Here is a 16,885-nt window from a genome sequence, read left to right as displayed (position 1 = left end):
TAAAAGACACGGGGGCCAAAGCTGTTACACGTTGATCATTTGTCCGGGTCATCCGTGATTCTGGAACAGCTGGTTTCCATGAAGGGAAGAAGTTGCTCTTGCTTAAAGTGCTGATAGTTTTCAGACCGGCGTCATGGAAGGGCTTCTAGCTCTAGGTCCTGGGTTCAGTTCTGGACTTGGGCTTCTGTTTTGTGGAGTTTGCATGTTCACCCTGTGCTCACATGGGTGCTCTGGCTTCTGTCCATCTCCCTAGGACACGTTGACCAGCTGACCTGAGACTTCCAGACTGCATGCGCGCGTGTGTGTGCGTGGCGTGTGTGTGTGCGCGCATGTGCATGCGTGTGTGCGTGGTGTGTGTGTGCGCGTGGCGTGTGTGTGCGTGGCGTGTGTCCGCGCGTGTGTGTGCGTGGTGTGTGTGCGTGGTGTGTGTGCGTGGTGTGTGTGCGCGCGTGTGTGTGCTTGGTGTGTGCATGCGTGTGTGTGTGTGAAATCGCCACATGTCCCTCCTGATTGCAGAAACAAAGCAGTCATTGTTAGGCATGACTATCAGATAAAGGAGTAAAGCACCAGACCGTTCTCCGTGCTGGAGGCTCATACTCTTTCCATATAAGCAGAACGGCTGTTTTGTGACACAGCTGTACCAGGTAGTGCACGATGTCGACACGCTTGTCACCTGGTGACGACACAGCCAGTACCGGGGAGCAGAGTCTGTGCTGTTCAGTATCGCCTGCAGAGGGGCTCAGCGTTCGTGTTGAACGGCATGACAGCACAAGAAATCTCACAGGGTTTCATGCTCTCTGCGTTCTGACCTCAGCAGTCTACAAGACCACTAAGGGCCTTCAGTTTGAAATATTTACGGACTTGCTATATTTATGCTTACATCCTTCAAAAGAAAAACGAGAGTGCCTCGAGGTTGTAAATGGTTATTATTTGGCTAGTGCACTGCTTATCTAAGAGTGTCAGTGAGCACTTAATGCCTGTCTATTTATACTTCTGACAGTAGGACTTTGTGGTGTTGGCTTCTAACCGATAAAGCACTTGTTGTTATCAAATTAACATGAAAGTCCTGTACAGCCTCAGCTCCACTTGCTCTCATCTCTGCAAGGTGAGCCTGCGGCCTTTGCTGTGCAGTTTAACACCCCCTGGGGAACAGATGACTGCTGACACCATGTGCCTGCAAACAGTGAGCAAAGATTAACGGTGTTTATCAAAGGATTTAAGACGAACTTAACCTGCTTTTTTAAGGATGAAAAGAATAGAGTTTTTGTTTTCTTTTATAACTGAAGAGAATGCTCCTCCTACCTCTGCATATGATTTGGTGATACGCTGAGTTTACGCTAGTAAGCCAGACTGGGCAGAATGGCCTGTTTAATCTTCTCCAGGCTCTCTTTGTCTAATCAATTTAACAAACCCAAACATCAAAAGAGAGCTTTTTTGGCTGGAGAGCAAGATGAGTAATAGGATGATTGTTTTATCAGGTGGATTTATAGATAGTTTTGCTGGAGAGAATGTGCAGTTCTTAGAGCACAAGCAGCGAATTGTCAGACAGCACATTTCTCATGGTGCTCAGAAATCATACTCCAGTGTTGTTTCTGTCATGCTCTGAATACACCACGGAGACTGCAGAAAGCTACCAGTTAAGACGGGGGAACAAACTGAACTTTCTTCTGTGCGAGCAAACTTTTTTTTTGCATGAAATCTGGGTTTCTACAGATTTTCTAGTGACTTAGGAATCCATTGTTCTTGGGTGACCTTGGCTGTTAACTCATACATGCTACAACAAACTGCAGGATAGCACGTTTGTGTAATTCAAATGCTTTATCGTTCTTTTTGTTTTTAATATTATTCCCTTTGATATCGTTTGCTTAACGGAGGCGCTTGAAGGCAAATGTCAGTGGAGTTGATTTTTTCCCCATCTGACATTGAAAGCACTGCATTATTAGTGTATCTAAAATACTGTAATTGCCTGCAAGCAGTATAGACCTGAATCAGTGACTCTCCTGGCTCTCCTGAAATGTCACTGAGCAGGGGAAAATTTAACCTCGGTTGAGAATCTAAATCTACCGTACAGCCCACCTTAGTGAAAGTAAAATAACCGTGCCCTCTTTTTGTTGGACATCACATGTGACTTTTAATAAGCACGCCAGGTGTGAGTGAGTGTGTGTACTTCAGTACAGAAGTGTGGTTTTAAACACCACAGACACCCAGCAGCCCTTCCCCCAGTCCCCATGTGCAGCATCATGATGCACAGTGCTCTAGAATGATCTGTGTCCCGCCAGTTCCCTGCAGCTCTCTTATCAGGGCAGCCTTTATCTCGGAGCTCTTTTATGTGTCGGCGGTGGCTGGAGACAGACTGATTGCCATCAGAGTGCAGCGGAGAGGCACCAGGTACTGAAGTGAGATCACTGAGGATCAGTTACCAGTGATGATAAAAAACACTCAAAGCTCTTGTTTTTTTTTCCTCCATCAATTAGGGGCTCCCTTTTCTTCTGCTGCACTGACCCAGAAAAAGGCAAGATGCGCATAAGAATCAGTAACGATACGCCAGCACACACACGTTCATGCTCCGCGGACGGGCACTGCAGAGCGCACACATCAAGGGCCCTGGGAGGCAGAATCAGAGACTCGTTTCATGAAGGACTTTTTCACTGTTCTGTGTGAAACTGCAAGACTGGGGCCTGCTTACACACACGTCAGCTGCAGCCGAAGAAATGTTTGCTTTAAAGCAAAACAAAAAGCAGCTGTAGGTTTGTGCATGCCAAAAGATATCAATAATAACATTTTGTCTGACAGCTTATTATTTATTACCCAAATTATTTCGTAGAACACATGACATTCTGTAAGATACGATTTCCTGTCTTTTAGAAAGTCATGTTGCTGAAGAGGCACTTTGCTCCATGCTGGACACAGGTGTGACAAGTCATGGGAAGTGCATTTGACATCATTAGAAGACAAACTTTCAAACTTAATGCTCGGTGTTTGGTGTTCTCAGGCAGATCCACTGGCAGTTGTGCGTTGCTTATGGAGTTATAATTGAGCTGGGCGTTTCCTCTGGGCGGCCTGAGCTGGGTGACAGACGTGTCTCCGTGTGCTCAGGCCTGTGGAGACTCGCGTGAGTGCAGGGACAGCAGGCCATGGGGAATTCTTTTTTGGCAGTGAGGTGGCCTTCTGTTTCAAGTGAAGAGGATGGGCAGGACAGTTGCTGGAGAATATTTTTTTACTGCTGTGCAAAACTGTTCCAGTTTCTCATTTTCAGCATAAATCCCCAAAAAACTGTAATTTGTGGGGAAAATGTTTCATGTATCCTAGTCCTAGCAAGGTGTGTGCACTGATCTTTTCAGAAAATAAGGAGGACAGTTCCCTCTGGAGCTGATGGCTGATAGCTGATAGGAGCCCACAAGTCCAGGGAAAAAGACGGGGTCTAGAGAGGGGAATGCATTTTTAAGAACTGTGAAGCATTCGGTTTTGGGCAACTTCGTGATATCCTGTTTATACTTTGACAGGACATACTGTACATGCTTGATCAAAAGCAGATACTGATCACACACATACATGTGCGCATTTGCACTTCAGACATAAATGCTCCTACAGAAACAGGTCTGAGGAGAAAGTTTCCTGCAGCACTTTCCATGAATGTATAAGCCTGCCGTTTTCCTTGAACTCTTCTAAAGCCAAAAGACAATCGGAATATGGTCAGTGATTTAACACAAGATGTTGGCATTATTTGTTGGCAGTATTTGTTTTTGTTCATTTGTTATTAAGGAAAAAACGTTGGAAACGTTGTTCGATAAAGATGGGTGTGTTGAGCTGTTCAGTGACTCACACTTTAAAGTAATTCCTAGATTAACTCTGCCAATAAAGGAAGCATCCTGTTCCTACAGATGGAGCTACTGAATTCCCACAGTGCCAAGTGAGATTTCTGAACGGGAATGTGACAGTTATTGTGAGATTCCACGGTTATCAGGCTGAGATGTCCTTTTCTTTCTGTAGTGGTCATGTGGAGTAAGAATCCTTTAGAGCAAAAAAAATACAAAAAGTATTTTCATTGACGGTCCGGTGCATGATTAATAAGAGTCTTTTTTATTTTAAGGAGTAACTCCAGTTATGTTCCTGTCAGCTGCCGTGAACAGGTCGGTAAGAAAAGGGAAAGTGCTGCTTGCTTTGGCAGCTGCTGCTCGTGAAGGGGCTGTGAATGAGCAGGTCTGTGGCCTTGGTGTTGCCTTGTCCTCCGGGTTTGTCGTAGTGTCGTCCTGGCCTCGGCAGCGCTGAAGGCAACAGCTGTGCCGCCTGTCGGAGTGGCCAGCGCCTGGCAGCTGTCTCAGTGCAAAGAGGCTTTTATTAGACAGAAACTTGACCCCTCTCTTGCCTGTGCGGTGCCATCTCCGTGACTCCAAATTGCTGATCTTCAAGCAGCCTTCTTTCTAAAGACAAAGAAAATACCAAATCCAGACTAAAGCATTTTCCCCCTGTTGTCTCTTGTCCCTTTGGCTCTGAGAATGTTTAAGACACACAGCTTGTTCCCTCAAAGTCAACAGACAGCACAGTATCATCTTTACGACGCTGTGTCTGGTTGGCGAGGCCCTGCGCTACTGTCTTTCATCCTCTGGCCCTGTGAAACGGCGTAAATCATGTTACCAGAATGCCGAAGTCTCCGGGCCTGTTTTTGTAGAGATCGCCGGGCCTCCATGAAGACATCCTCTCCTGGGAGGGAGACGTCTGCAGCTGTCTGTGGCTGTTGAGATGTGCGAGGGAGGGTGCGTGGCTCTGGTGCTCTCTTGTACACTCATTGCGCCTGCATTTGGGCAGCAGTTTTCAGGATAGATGGTTTGAGGGGGTTAGAGGGGGAGGCATCCTAAAGGTAACCATTTTGTTTTTTCACATAGTCCTTTTCTGTGCAGCCATGTTTGTGAATCCTGGCTGTCCTTTCCGTTGTGGAATTGTTTATGTCCCTTAGTATAATCGCACATCTTCGCCAGCCTGGTCGCTCTCTCTTTCTTTCTTTTGGCATTAGTTGTGTTTGGAACCCTGCCTACTCTCTGAAACCAAGCAAACACAAGCAGGTACAATCTAGTACTTGTTGGGTTTTTTTAAGTCCTGGTGGGTGGATGCTTATTTTGCTTCAGAGACTGGACAAATGCAAGCAGAGGTTTCGACAGATTATGTTTTTTTTCTTTTACAATTTCCATAGAAGCCTGAAATAAAACCAAAACTCCCAAGAAATGACCCGCAGCACGCCATGGAGCTGAGATTCTCTCTGACACGCGCGGCTCTGTATCTAAGACTGTGACTCCAGAACCCTCAGAGATATGCTTTATGTAATTTCTTCCACCCTCTCTGTCTTCGGGGACTTTGTTTTTGCTTTTCTACGGCCTTTGTTGCTCAATGCTGTTATTTCCGTTTCTTCTTCTGTGCTCTGTGAAAGAATCAGGTTACGTTTTGAAACGAAAACTGATTCTTTTTGACTCATCTACACAGCAAGAGCGTACCGGGTGCCGAAATCCTAACTGCAGCTGGCCGGCCGCAGGGAAACTGCACTGCCCTGGTGGGAACTGGGGCTCATCCCCAACGACAAAACTGAGCTCCTGCCCATCATGAGGCTGTAGGCCAGGGGCGGTGAAGGCTGGGGGAAGAGAGGGGATTTGTCTGTCGCTCTCCTGGCGGAGGCCAGGGGTGTGAGAACTTTAAAAAGGTGACAAAGCAGAGGGATCCCTCTTGGCCCTTCTAGGCTGTTTGGTAGTTCGTAGGTAATTGTTCCAAGAATCTCATTCAGTCATTTCTTGAATGTTCCAGGGTATTGATTTCGACAGCGTGACTGGGAAGCTTGTGCCACGCTCCCACAAACCTCCGGGTCATGAAGTGTCGCTTTCCTGTTCTCCGTTTTAAAGTCACTTCCTCACAGCTCCAACTTGTGCCCTCTGGTTTGTGTTTCACTGTTGATTCTGAAGAGATCTGCTGGGTTGACTTTGGCAGGGTGCTTTCAAGACTGTATACAGTATCTGGTCCTCTCATCATTTTCTCTGCTCAAGAGTAGAAACGTCCAAGCATTATCCTCGGGATGTCTAGCCCTTAGCCTGGATCGCAGCTCTTATAGGTGTTTTTATACCTAAGGAACGGGGAGAAGCTGTTAAACCAGCTTCTGACCGTGTGTCTTGGTTGCAGCCTCACCTCAGGGCCCAAAGGCCGGCTTCGCTCGCTGTGCTGTCTTGTCAATAATTCTCCCTTTCTGTCTGGCGCAGGTGACTCTGCAGCTGAAGCCCATCCAGTCCCTGACGGAGCACGAGAAGCCGCTGGTGTTCGTGCTGAACTCCCTGCGCCCTGTGCAGTGGAAGCTGGAGACGGAGAAGCTGGCTCCTCAGGTCAAGCGGACCTTCCATGTGAGTTGACCGGAGACTCTGTCTGTCAGGTCCCCCCAGACAGAGGGTGGTCATTGGGTGGTCAGCCAGAGCTTGGGCGAGTTTAATTTGGGAGATTCATGCACCAGTTTTGCTGGCTCTCCCTGGGGTCATGACTTCTTAGGCTGTGCTCTGCTGTGAGGTCCTGTGGCTTGTGTGTGACACCTCAGGGATGAAGACTATGTCAGTCCTGTTTTTATGCAGCCAGGTGGAGAAATGTTGTTTAGTGATCGAAGACCTGTAAGCAAAACCTAGGAGAGAGTTAATGTTTCTGGCCCCGTTCATAAAGAGCGGTTGTAGCCAAAACACACAGATTCAGTTTCCAATTTTTTTTAATTGCTGCGATTAACGTTGACAGCAGGGCGGGGAGGCAGCAGGTGGGGTTTTAGGGCTTAGCGGGAGGAAATGGGTACCAGCTTCTTCCGAAAAGCAAATCCCTCTCACTCCGGCTTGGGGCCCCAGGCATCGCTGCAGACCCCTCGCTTGCGCTGGGCTTTGAAGCTAGACTCCGAGACTCCGGCACCATCACGTGGAATGAATTAACACCTGCGTGTTGGTGGGGTATTAAAAGTGCTTCAGGCCCTGAGTGTTGGTTTATGTGTTCGGGCTGCTCCCTCAGAGACCCCTTGTGTTCTTCGGCTCCCTGAAACGCTAAGGCAGCAGCAGGGATCCTTGGAGTAGGCTTTTCCCTGGACGCGCCCAGTCGGGACACCCCCGACGCAGTCTGGGACGAAACGTGTTTACACAGAGGATAAACCGGAGCTATGAGACCAGCACTTTGTTGGCACGGCGTCCCGAACGGCTTTTGGAAAAGCTCCACTCCTCTAAACTGTTGGCTGGTTCGCAGGACGAGTATTGTTCAAGCCTCAGCGTTTCGAGATCAGCTCCGTGTAGCGGGTGCGATCTCATGCCCCGGCGCTGTGCGGGGCCAGCCTGAGCCGGCTTGGGAAAACAGTCCTCTGGGCCGGCCTGCGCCATTGGCACTGCTGGACCCCTGGCTATATTTAGCGAGAATCCAGGGGGCCCTGCCCTGCTGCAAGTTAATGAGAAAAAGAAAGCTTGTTCAGATCTGCGCACTGTAGGCTTTGGCAACGCTATCACATGAGAAAATCACAAAGGAAAAGCAGCTCGAGCCCAGTGGAGCTGCAGCCGTGAGGCCGCTTTGAGAGTGTATATAAACTGAAGCCCAGCACGTGACTCCAAGTATCAAATTAAAGACTTGTGTTCCTAAAAACCGGTCCTTGGGGAAAGGTTTGCCTTTTGTGAAAGCTGAGATTATTAAAATATTGCATCAGTGTGTGTGTATACCAGTTGTCTTTGACAACACACACAATGCACACCCACAATAGCACGAGTTCCTATATAGCACACCAGGTTACTAACAAGAAATATCCTTGAAAATTCCCCCCCAACCTTGTGTCGCTCTCAAAACCAGCACTGATTGATAGCAGTAGCTTTCTGGGTGCTTTTTATCAGAAAGATTCTGGTGTGGTTTTCGTTTCTGAGTACTGAATTTGTCAGCAAGGTTGTGACTCTTCTCCTTCCTGAGGTGTCTGGCATAGCGTACCAGATACCAGAAACCCTCCGCTTGTTTTTAATTCGTGCAGTCAGGGCAGAATAACCCCCGACGTAGCGGTTTTAGGGGCGCCTTGCAAAATGTACTAAAGCAAACAAGTTCAAAACAAGAACGTTTTTAGCAAAAAACACATACTGTATTCTAAGTACATTCAGCGGCTAAAAGTAAGGCCGTCGCCTGGTAACAGAACCAGGAGGGTTGGGTGTTCGTCGTGAAAGCCCCGCGTGTCTGAGCCGTCGGGTTGGACAGAGCTGTGGAGCTGATGCGTTGCGCAGAAGCTCCCTGAGCTCAGAGCGCTGCTCAGGCCGAGCCAAGGTATGTCTTGGCAGCCTCTTTTGTGAGTAGGGCTAATGCGAAAAACATGTGAGTATGTGTATCTGCAGGTACCCTGATAGAAAACAATGTGTTCTCGCTGTAGCGAGGGATTATCAAGCAGCAGCAGCAGCAGCGCCGCAGCCCTCCAAGTGCACTAACTCTCCTTCTCCCTCTCTCTCGCCTCTTTTCTGTCCTCTGCCTCCCCCCCTCTCCATTCCTGCTCCCCTCTCTCTTCCTCTCTCTCTGTCTCTCTCGGCGGGCCTGTATCGCTACAAAACCACAAGAAACTCGATGGCTGAGGCTTCAGTTCTGGACAGCTGATAAAAGCCTTCTGAAACAAGTGTTATTTGTTTTGGTCTAAGAGGTATTTATCTGGAAATCAGAAAGTTACTTTTGCAATCATAGCTTAAGCAGGCCCAGATGTGAGGCTGAGCTGCGGAGTAAAAGCTTGTAACATGTAGGTCTTGGGCTCATTTCTACGCTCAGACCCTCAGACACAAACACGAGGGCCTTGTAGGTTCTGTCCGTTTCCTGCTCTCCCCTCTTCTTTCACGTTCCATTACCATCATTTATCAGCCCCGTCTCTAATCGCCTGTGATTGAGCAGCCTGACACACCGGCTGGGGAGGTGAGGACTGCGCACGCTATCCTCCAGAGCCATGTGCCTTTCGGAGCTAGCTGCTTTTTCGCCAGTGTGCACGGAGGGCAGTCAGCCAGCCTTCGCTGGGGTTTTTAAAGAGGATGCATCACTGCTTATCACAGATGCATTTGCTCTGTATTTCCTGTCTTGATCAAGAGGTTGTAAGTTGATTATACTAGTGCAAATTCAACTTCTGAGTTTGGTGCAGAGACCAGAGCAGGGGTTAATCAGTGAGGCTTAGTAACAGTTAAATCCAGCGAGACTTGGGCAGGAGCGCTGGCTCAGGCTGTTGGAGTTTAATCCGAGGAATTAAGTTTCAGACACCCCACTAAAAATGCAGAAACACCCACGCAAGAAAATGTCTGCATATTTTATGTTCAAAGGGATTTTTTTTAAAAGCCAAAGGCATCTTATTGCTCACGTTTGACATTTTAATTACTCAACTATTTCCTGTTGAAATTGGGAGCTGCTTGTTTTCTAACAGATGTATTTTTTTGTGTTTATGAGTTTAATTCTCTGCACAATGTTTTTTTTAATAACTTCAAATCCACAAAGTTCATTTTCGTTTTTGGGTGACATATGAACCTTATCCCTTAAAATAAATGATATTTTTGTGGAAAGGGCATTAACATTAACTCTGCTGCAGCAGTAAAACAAACAAGAAGAAAACCAATAGGAGTAACAATAGATCATTCAAATGTCCAAGCAGAAGCTGGCATGGAGACAGGCTGCAGTGATCGCTGCACTTCCATGTGCTGAGGAGTGAGCAGTTCAGATTGAAGCCGGAGGCGAGCTCTGTGCAGGGGTCCTGACAGTGTGAGGGTGAGGGCAGAGCTCTGGATCCCTTACTGCAGGGTTGAGCAGTGTGATTCCTCCTGCGGGCTCTGTTATCATTCTCCCTAATTGCTAAGCTGCATGGCAGATAAACTTGGGATAGACCAGTTTCCCATCCATGGGGACATCGTATGCTCCCAGTGCTTCATGCTGAGCTCTGCATCACTTATTTTTCAAAACATTTACTCATCTGTGATTTCAGCATGATCTCGGCTGTCGATTTTCCGATCCAGAGCCCGTGCGTGAAAGGAGAAACTTGTGAACATCGTGGCCCCGTTCTGCAGAGTTCTAACCACAGAAACACGCCCCCCAACACCACCAAGGCCTGAGCTGTGCTCTCGTTACAGTATATCTGCTTCACAGCTCCAGCGGGGTTATGGTCTGTGTTTATTCAACACATTAAACTTTTCAAACACAACTGGATCAAGGAAAAGCTGATGGCTCTGGATGCTGACTTCCCAGTGGGCACTGGGACTCTTGTGCACACTGACAGACTACACTGTACCACAGGGTCCACTCCAGCCAAGCCTCATCAGTGCCTTTTCTTGCATCATAAGGCATATTTCCTGAAGCAAATTGGTCTGAAAATACTCCTGTCAGTGCTCATTTCCTCACGATTCCCATCTATGCGATCTGGATCCAGATACACAGACGGGCTGAGCTTGGATCAGGTTAAACACTCCAAGCGGACTGTTGGTATTGGCTGTCTTTAGAGCGCCGATGCTTTTTTTAAAACATTTCAATCCAGACGTTCCGCTGTAAAACACGCTTAATGTGGTCCATGCAGATCAGCAATGTGCCTTGCCAGCATTTAAAAAAAAAACGTGAATTGTTACAAGAATATTTTGGGATAAAATTTACTACAGTACAAGATAACTGCAATAAAGTTGAACTTGGTAAAAAATCTTTCTCAGAGGAACATGAAAGAGTCTGACCATGATTAATGTGCTTTACTGTAATGTGCGTGGCTGTCTCTTTGGTCATTCACTAATCTTTCTTCTCTCCACCACAAAGGAACCTGGAGTCCATGAATCTTTGCCGCAGAGCAGCCTAACATGCGCTTTTGGTTCTGTTTTACATTTTTCTGTCAAGACTCTGAACTCTGAAGGTTGGGCCTGTTGGGTTTTCTCTCATGTAAAGTTTTCCAATGGCTTTATGTTTTAGAGATTTTGAATAAATGGGTTTTCCTGTTTTTGTTGTGTTAATTTTCAAAAAAGAAATTAAAGCATGCTTTGCATGCACGTCTTTTTTAGCAGCAAGATGGCCTGAGCTGCTGTAGCTATGTGACTTGAGCGCGGTGGCTCCTGCCACCCTCCTGCTCTGGATGCAGACCTGCAGGCAGCAGCGGCTGGGCACAGCCGCGATATTGATTAGGACCACTGCTCTTCCTAGCTTATACTGGACTGGCTCACTGATCCAGGTTCTGGTATAGTTAGTCTTCCTGTTAAGTTTTCAGATGATCCCAGAATAGGTGGATTAGCAAACTCCCGGGGAAGCAGGGGTCAGGCTCCTGCACTCATGACTGTCGCCACCTGTAACTGGAAGGTTGTGTGGGTTCAAATCCCACTTGAGACAACAACGCTGTGTCTTCGAATGACAGACTTCACTCTGGTTGATCCAGTGAAATAACCCGCTGTATAAATGGGTTTCAATGTGAATATCTTTGGATAAAAATGTCAGCCAGATGCATTAGTATATGCAAAGGAAATTCAAAAAGATTTCAGATTTAAGATTGAGCAAACATCTTGCTGACAACAGCAATGTAGAGAAGAACAGTATCTCATGCAGGTCGTAGAAACAAGCTAAACTTAAAGAGCATACTTATGAAAAAGACTTAAGTGCTTGAGCAGCATCACTGCTTTGAAGAGGACATTCGCATTGACTTGAAGGCTCGCATGCAAGGTTTAGGAGGAACCAGTTAATCCAAGTGGACATTTGTCAGTAATCTTTATTTAAGAAAAGTCTCTGTTTTGTTAATAGTTTGCAAATCTGTGACGGAAAGCACGATCCAGGCTTAAAGTAGGGACTTGATCATTTCAGGTTGGTGTGGAAATAAAAATATATCATGTTGAAGTTAAGTTGTCATCATCAGAGCTATTTGCCAAATCTGGATCTTATCTGGATGGGACGTGCCTTGATAGTTACTCTCTGATTGTTAATGGAAACCAGGCGAAAGGCAGGCAGTTCTAGTTTTCAGTGGGGTTGCAGTCTGCTGCGTGTACTGACAGATGGTGTTGTCTTCGAACCAGATTCAAGACAGCACCCTGTGTGCCTCTTTACAGGTTGACTGATCATTCGTCCGACGAGGCCTGATAAAATTAGCTGTCAACACATCTATGTCCTAATACATTGCTGTTGGCATCTATTAACAAGTTCTTAATTAACACCCCTGGTCATTTAGAAATGGCACGTATTTTTCATTGCAGAACGTTTGTGTTTCCCAGGCTGGAAGTGTTGCTTGGTGAGCAGCTGAAGAAAACACGGACCCGATAATTGATATAAAACTTTTGGCACTTTTCTTCTTGCAACGTGCACATGTGGCAGTAATATGTGAATGTTGATGGGGAGGAACACCAGGAAACCACATGAAATTGTGCTGTGAGAGACCCAGGGACTGTGGGGAAGTCCTGGCAGCCTGCAGCTGTTGCTTTTGACTGAGGAATAAAGAGCAATGATGCTGGATAAGTGAAAGTTTAACCTTTTAAGGCTAGTCCTCCCGATGCAGCGCGTTTCTCTAATTGGCTGGAGCAAATCTCTCGGAGCTTGGGAATAATATTCTCGAATTCTTCATTATACGGAGCGTGCAGCAAAACAGATGACGCAGGGCTTGAGGATTGTTGCCGGCTTTCCTTCCAGGACCCCCCGGAAGAATGAATCGCCAATCGTAGTCGTGCTCTCTGCCCTCCGGGGCGTGCAGTTGTAATTGCCATTCTTTTGCGTGGGACGGTTTTAATTTGCAGCACTGTAAAACTGGTTTAGTGTACCGCGGAGTGTTTGGCTGGAAATGGAGGAGCCACTGAGGCCTGGCAGGAGGTGAGAAGGGCCGATTTTTCTGTTGCACATTTTCACGCCATCAACCTCCACTGGGCCTGATGTCAGAACTACCCATGGGCCCGTCCGGATTTGCCGGACGTTAGGTCAATTCACAACAGAACCCCAAATCCAGTCTCTTTTTCTGGCACCGTAAAGGCAGTGGTACTGTAAGGCAGTGGATTTGTGGATCAGGAGGACAACCAATTACTAGACACATTCAGGGTAGTGGGCCGTCCGTCTGAGTGTTTTTCTTGAGGGCTTGGGGGAAAAAATGCACCTAAGAGGTCAGAAGGTCAGAAGTCACTGTAGGTGTGAATACTCAAGCGTGGGTTACCGTCAAGGCAGACCTGAACCGTGGCCTTCGCCATCCACGGTGGGACGGGTGGAATACCCCCGCGGGTCTACCAACTCTCCTCCATCTTAGGGGCTGCCCGTAGAAAGAATGACTGTATGTTCACAACCACAGGGCCAGGGTGACTGTCCTGGACAGCCCCGTGTTTGTGTTGCATTATCTGGTGGGTCATAAACAAAGCGATCCCCTCGTGATGGAGAAAACGGAGGCGGGCGGTTTGTGATGGGTCCTGACACATCAACAGACACGCCTCCACGAGGCCACCGTGGACGTTGACCCGCACGAGTTGTTGGACACGTGGTTTTAACACGGCGTCATGAATTCGCCACGGGGGTCGTTCTCAAGGGTTGTATGACATTTTTGCACATTCTGTCAAGGGAGTGTCTCGGTGCAGCAGTTTGTCATTTCATAGCCTTCCAGTGTGTGACAGACCTCCTCTGTGTTTCTTCTGGTCAGAAGCTGTAGGAAACCCTCTGTGTGAGACCTGGCAGGGATGACTTAGTAATACTCCAGCCTGGACTCTGGACTCTGGAGCATGTAGTTGCCTGGAGCTCATTTCTTACTTTGTTGCCCTTTTTATGTTCTTGGGATTTGAATTGTGTATCCTGGTTGAAAGCAAATTGCTCTTGCAATTAAATTCACACACCTACAATTCAGCACACCTACACTGTGCTGGCCCAGATTCACGGAGTATCTCAGTCTCTTTTTATAATGAGTTATTTATACGCGGCGACTTCCAGACAGCTCGCAGAAGTTAAGTCTGGAGCATTATCGTCTGTGTGTGGTTTTTTTTCATGCTAGAAGATTAACCTAAATTAAGATTCTCATAAGGCTTCTTTTTGTTATCTTCTGTGTTATTTTCTTTATTTTTTGCTGTTGTCTTGAGAGCCAGAAACTTTAAGGAGACAAGCCAGAGGTGAAGCAGATGTTTGACACCACAAAAGTCCTGGCACTCAAGGGGAGGGGGCTGCGTCAGGCTTGGAAGGAGGGTGGGAAAACAGGGGTTTGTGTGCGTTTGAAACCCCCAGACACTCCATGTGCTTGGCATTGCGTGCCAGACAGAGGGGCAGAGTCATGACTCCGGACCAGAGCTCTGTTATGAGTTGTTATGGGGCTTGATTGGAAGTGTAAGTTAGAGGAGCATAAGTGTGATTCAGAACTGTGTTCTTTTTCCTGAGCAAACCCATGGTGCCAGCATTTGATTCGCATGGCCTCTAAATGAGAAGAAAAAAGCAGGAGAAGGAGCCTGTCTAGACCGTCGGCAGGGGCACGGCGGCTGCAGCAGATCTCAGCACACATGCGAATGTTTATCTCTCCGAGCCGAGGCGTAGAGCTCGGGCTGGGTTACAAGCCAAAGGGGTGGTCTCTTGCTTTGCAGGTCGGTTCTAGCTGAGCTCTCGTGCCAAAAACCGAACCAGTACCTCATGGTGGGGGGCGGGGGTCTGCACACATTGCGAGCCCCTCTCTTCTTCCGTTTTCGCGCCAGCAGCTGTTTTTGTTTTGAGTCTTTTTTCTTGCGCCCAGTGTGACTTTTCCCTCCTCACACTCGGCCTTTCGTGAGGACAGTAAATCATCAGTCAGGGTCAGAATCCTTTCAGACCTGCTTGGTAATATAATCGGCTCAAACGGACTATTTAACGGCGATTGGCACCCTGGAGGGCGTCAATTATGTAAGAAATGTGAGCTAACGATATATACAGGGGCGAAGTATAATTCAGGCATTGTTGTTGTAGAATGCGTGTGCTGGTCCCTGGAGATGCAGTGATCTCATGGCTACAGACCGACTGGAAATGTTTTATCATTTAAAGCAGATGGATGGAGGGTCTGTGGGTGTGCTGTCTGTGTGATGCAGGCCAGTCCCCTCGCCTGGCTGTTCGCGAGACCTCGGCGGCTTTCAGAAACACCCGCTATACTGACGGGCCTGTGAGAAGACCACATGTGGAAGCCGTGAAGACTGAGTTTGAAGCAGACGTTACTGTGGGTCAAGAGAGGCGCAGTTTCAGAAACGTCATGGATGGGAATTAAGTGCGCAAGAGCTGCATGTCATTCCTGAATGTCAGAATTGAGCTCTCTGTGCCTCTTTAAAACTGACAAATATCTTGAGCAGCTTTGTATAGCTATACACTCTCTTTATAGGCTCTCTCAGGCGTTTTTTGGATGCACTTTATAAATGGGATGATTTGAATGAAGCCACGACTACAGACACGGTCAATAAAATCACACTTACATGCAGCTTCAAAATCAATGGAGAATGCCGAAATGACCCCGATACCCGATAAGCCCTTATGTTTCTACAGTACTTCATTACTTTTCTTTGGTGTGCTGGCGGCCTCATCCTGCCCTGCATTTCTGCTGCCTTTGAGGGTAATGAAAAAGTTAATTTCGATCAGGTAGCTGTGTCCGAGCCCTGGGGACTGTTCCACTATATGCCCTTATTTCCTGACTTGAAACTGCTACCCCATTAGAGATACCAGACATTACTGAAAAGTAGTGCCTTTCAATGCATACTGGTCAATTATATCCGATATGCTTCAAGTACTGAATGCATTTCTTTATGGTTTCCCCTGACGGCTTATTAAATAAAATCTAAGAGGTCACACCACCACAAAGAGAGTAAAACCATAGAGCAGTGGGACCAGTGGTCTGATACACTTGGGCTACCAGGAGCTGACACATTGATGGGAAGCTGTATTGTAAGGACAGATCAGTGTTGACCACATGTTCCACTATCCACACAGGAGCGACTAAAGAAAATTAGCTCATAGTACAAACTTATCTGATCACACTTGCAGCTTTCACTGAAGGACGTACTTTATTAATTCCTTTCTTTACTTTCCACCCAGGTTTCCGAAGGCTCGACGGTCCAGTTCGAGCCCGGAAATTTCTCCCTCTCCTGCGAGGTTCTGCAGGAAAAGCTTCCCAACCACAACGAGCGCCTAATGACGTGGGCCAAGAAGAAGTACGAGGCAGTGACCTCCTTCTCTGAGCTCAAGGTCGCCCAGAACATCTACATTAAAGTGGGCGAAGGTAAGCCGAGCAGGTGGAGAGGGACTGTGGGCTGCAGCTGGAACACTGTAAGAAGTGTGAATTTGCGATCATTGCTTTTTCAGTACTTACGAATATGCCGGCTGGTGTGCTTTGTTTTGACATTTTAAGGAAAAGTCCATAGTATGGCATGGTGCAACAGTAGTTAGCACTGCTGTCTCGCAACTCTGGGGCACTGAGATCAGTTCCTGTGGGCTATATGTGTGGAGTTTGTATGTTCTCTTTGTACGTTCGCAGGGGTCTCCTCCCATAGTCCGAAGATATGCTCGTGGGTTAATTGGGAAAAAATAGGCCCTGCTATGACTGTGGTTGTGTCCATCTGCCCCTTGCTTCCAGGATAGTGACAGTGAACCCAGGATAGAACGTGTTAAGTGTATTTGGCTTGGCTTTAACAAAGCATGTAAAGCAAGCTCTGTACTGTAAGACAAGGTGCCAGTGTATAATTCTATACAAGGTATGTTGCTTCGAGTCCAATACCATGTGAGCCTAATAAGGAAGCACCTGTCTTCTGTTTCAGCAGAGTGGAAATGAGCAGGGCTTAGTCCTCATGTTCTGGCAAAGATTTAAGTGGAGGGTGTGAGGGTGGAAAAGATTAATATCAGCACAGAAGACTGTGAGATGTTCAGAACTGTTGACGGTGTGTCATGTGCCATGTTTCTTACAGGAATTCATGGTAATTTTTTCCTTCTGTGCAGCACA

General features: G+C 47.2%; 1 protein-coding gene across 4 annotated transcripts in view; it reads left to right on the top strand.

Annotated features, from left to right (window-relative positions):
- Positions 1-16,885, top strand: part of tgfbr3 (transforming growth factor, beta receptor III) — an 86,681-nt gene that overhangs the window by 43,042 nt on the left and 26,754 nt on the right. For all 4 annotated transcript variants that reach the window (XR_016093732.1, XM_088927054.1, XM_088927053.1 and 1 more), the window contains exons 4-5: positions 6,237-6,374; positions 15,985-16,168. Coding sequence is in view for 3 of the 4 variants with exons in the window: in XM_088927054.1 (XP_088783180.1) it covers positions 6,237-6,374; positions 15,985-16,168 (322 nt within the window). In the remaining variant the exon portion in view is untranslated. The remainder of the gene's footprint in view (positions 1-6,236; positions 6,375-15,984; positions 16,169-16,885) is intronic.

Source organism: Atractosteus spatula, chromosome 11 (genome assembly GCF_055471065.1).
Source record: "Atractosteus spatula isolate fAtrSpa1 chromosome 11, fAtrSpa1.hap1, whole genome shotgun sequence".
Taxonomy (NCBI): Eukaryota; Metazoa; Chordata; class Actinopteri; order Semionotiformes; family Lepisosteidae; genus Atractosteus; species Atractosteus spatula.
Note: the sequence above shows the minus strand (reverse complement) of the source record. Positions and strands in the feature narration are given on the sequence as shown.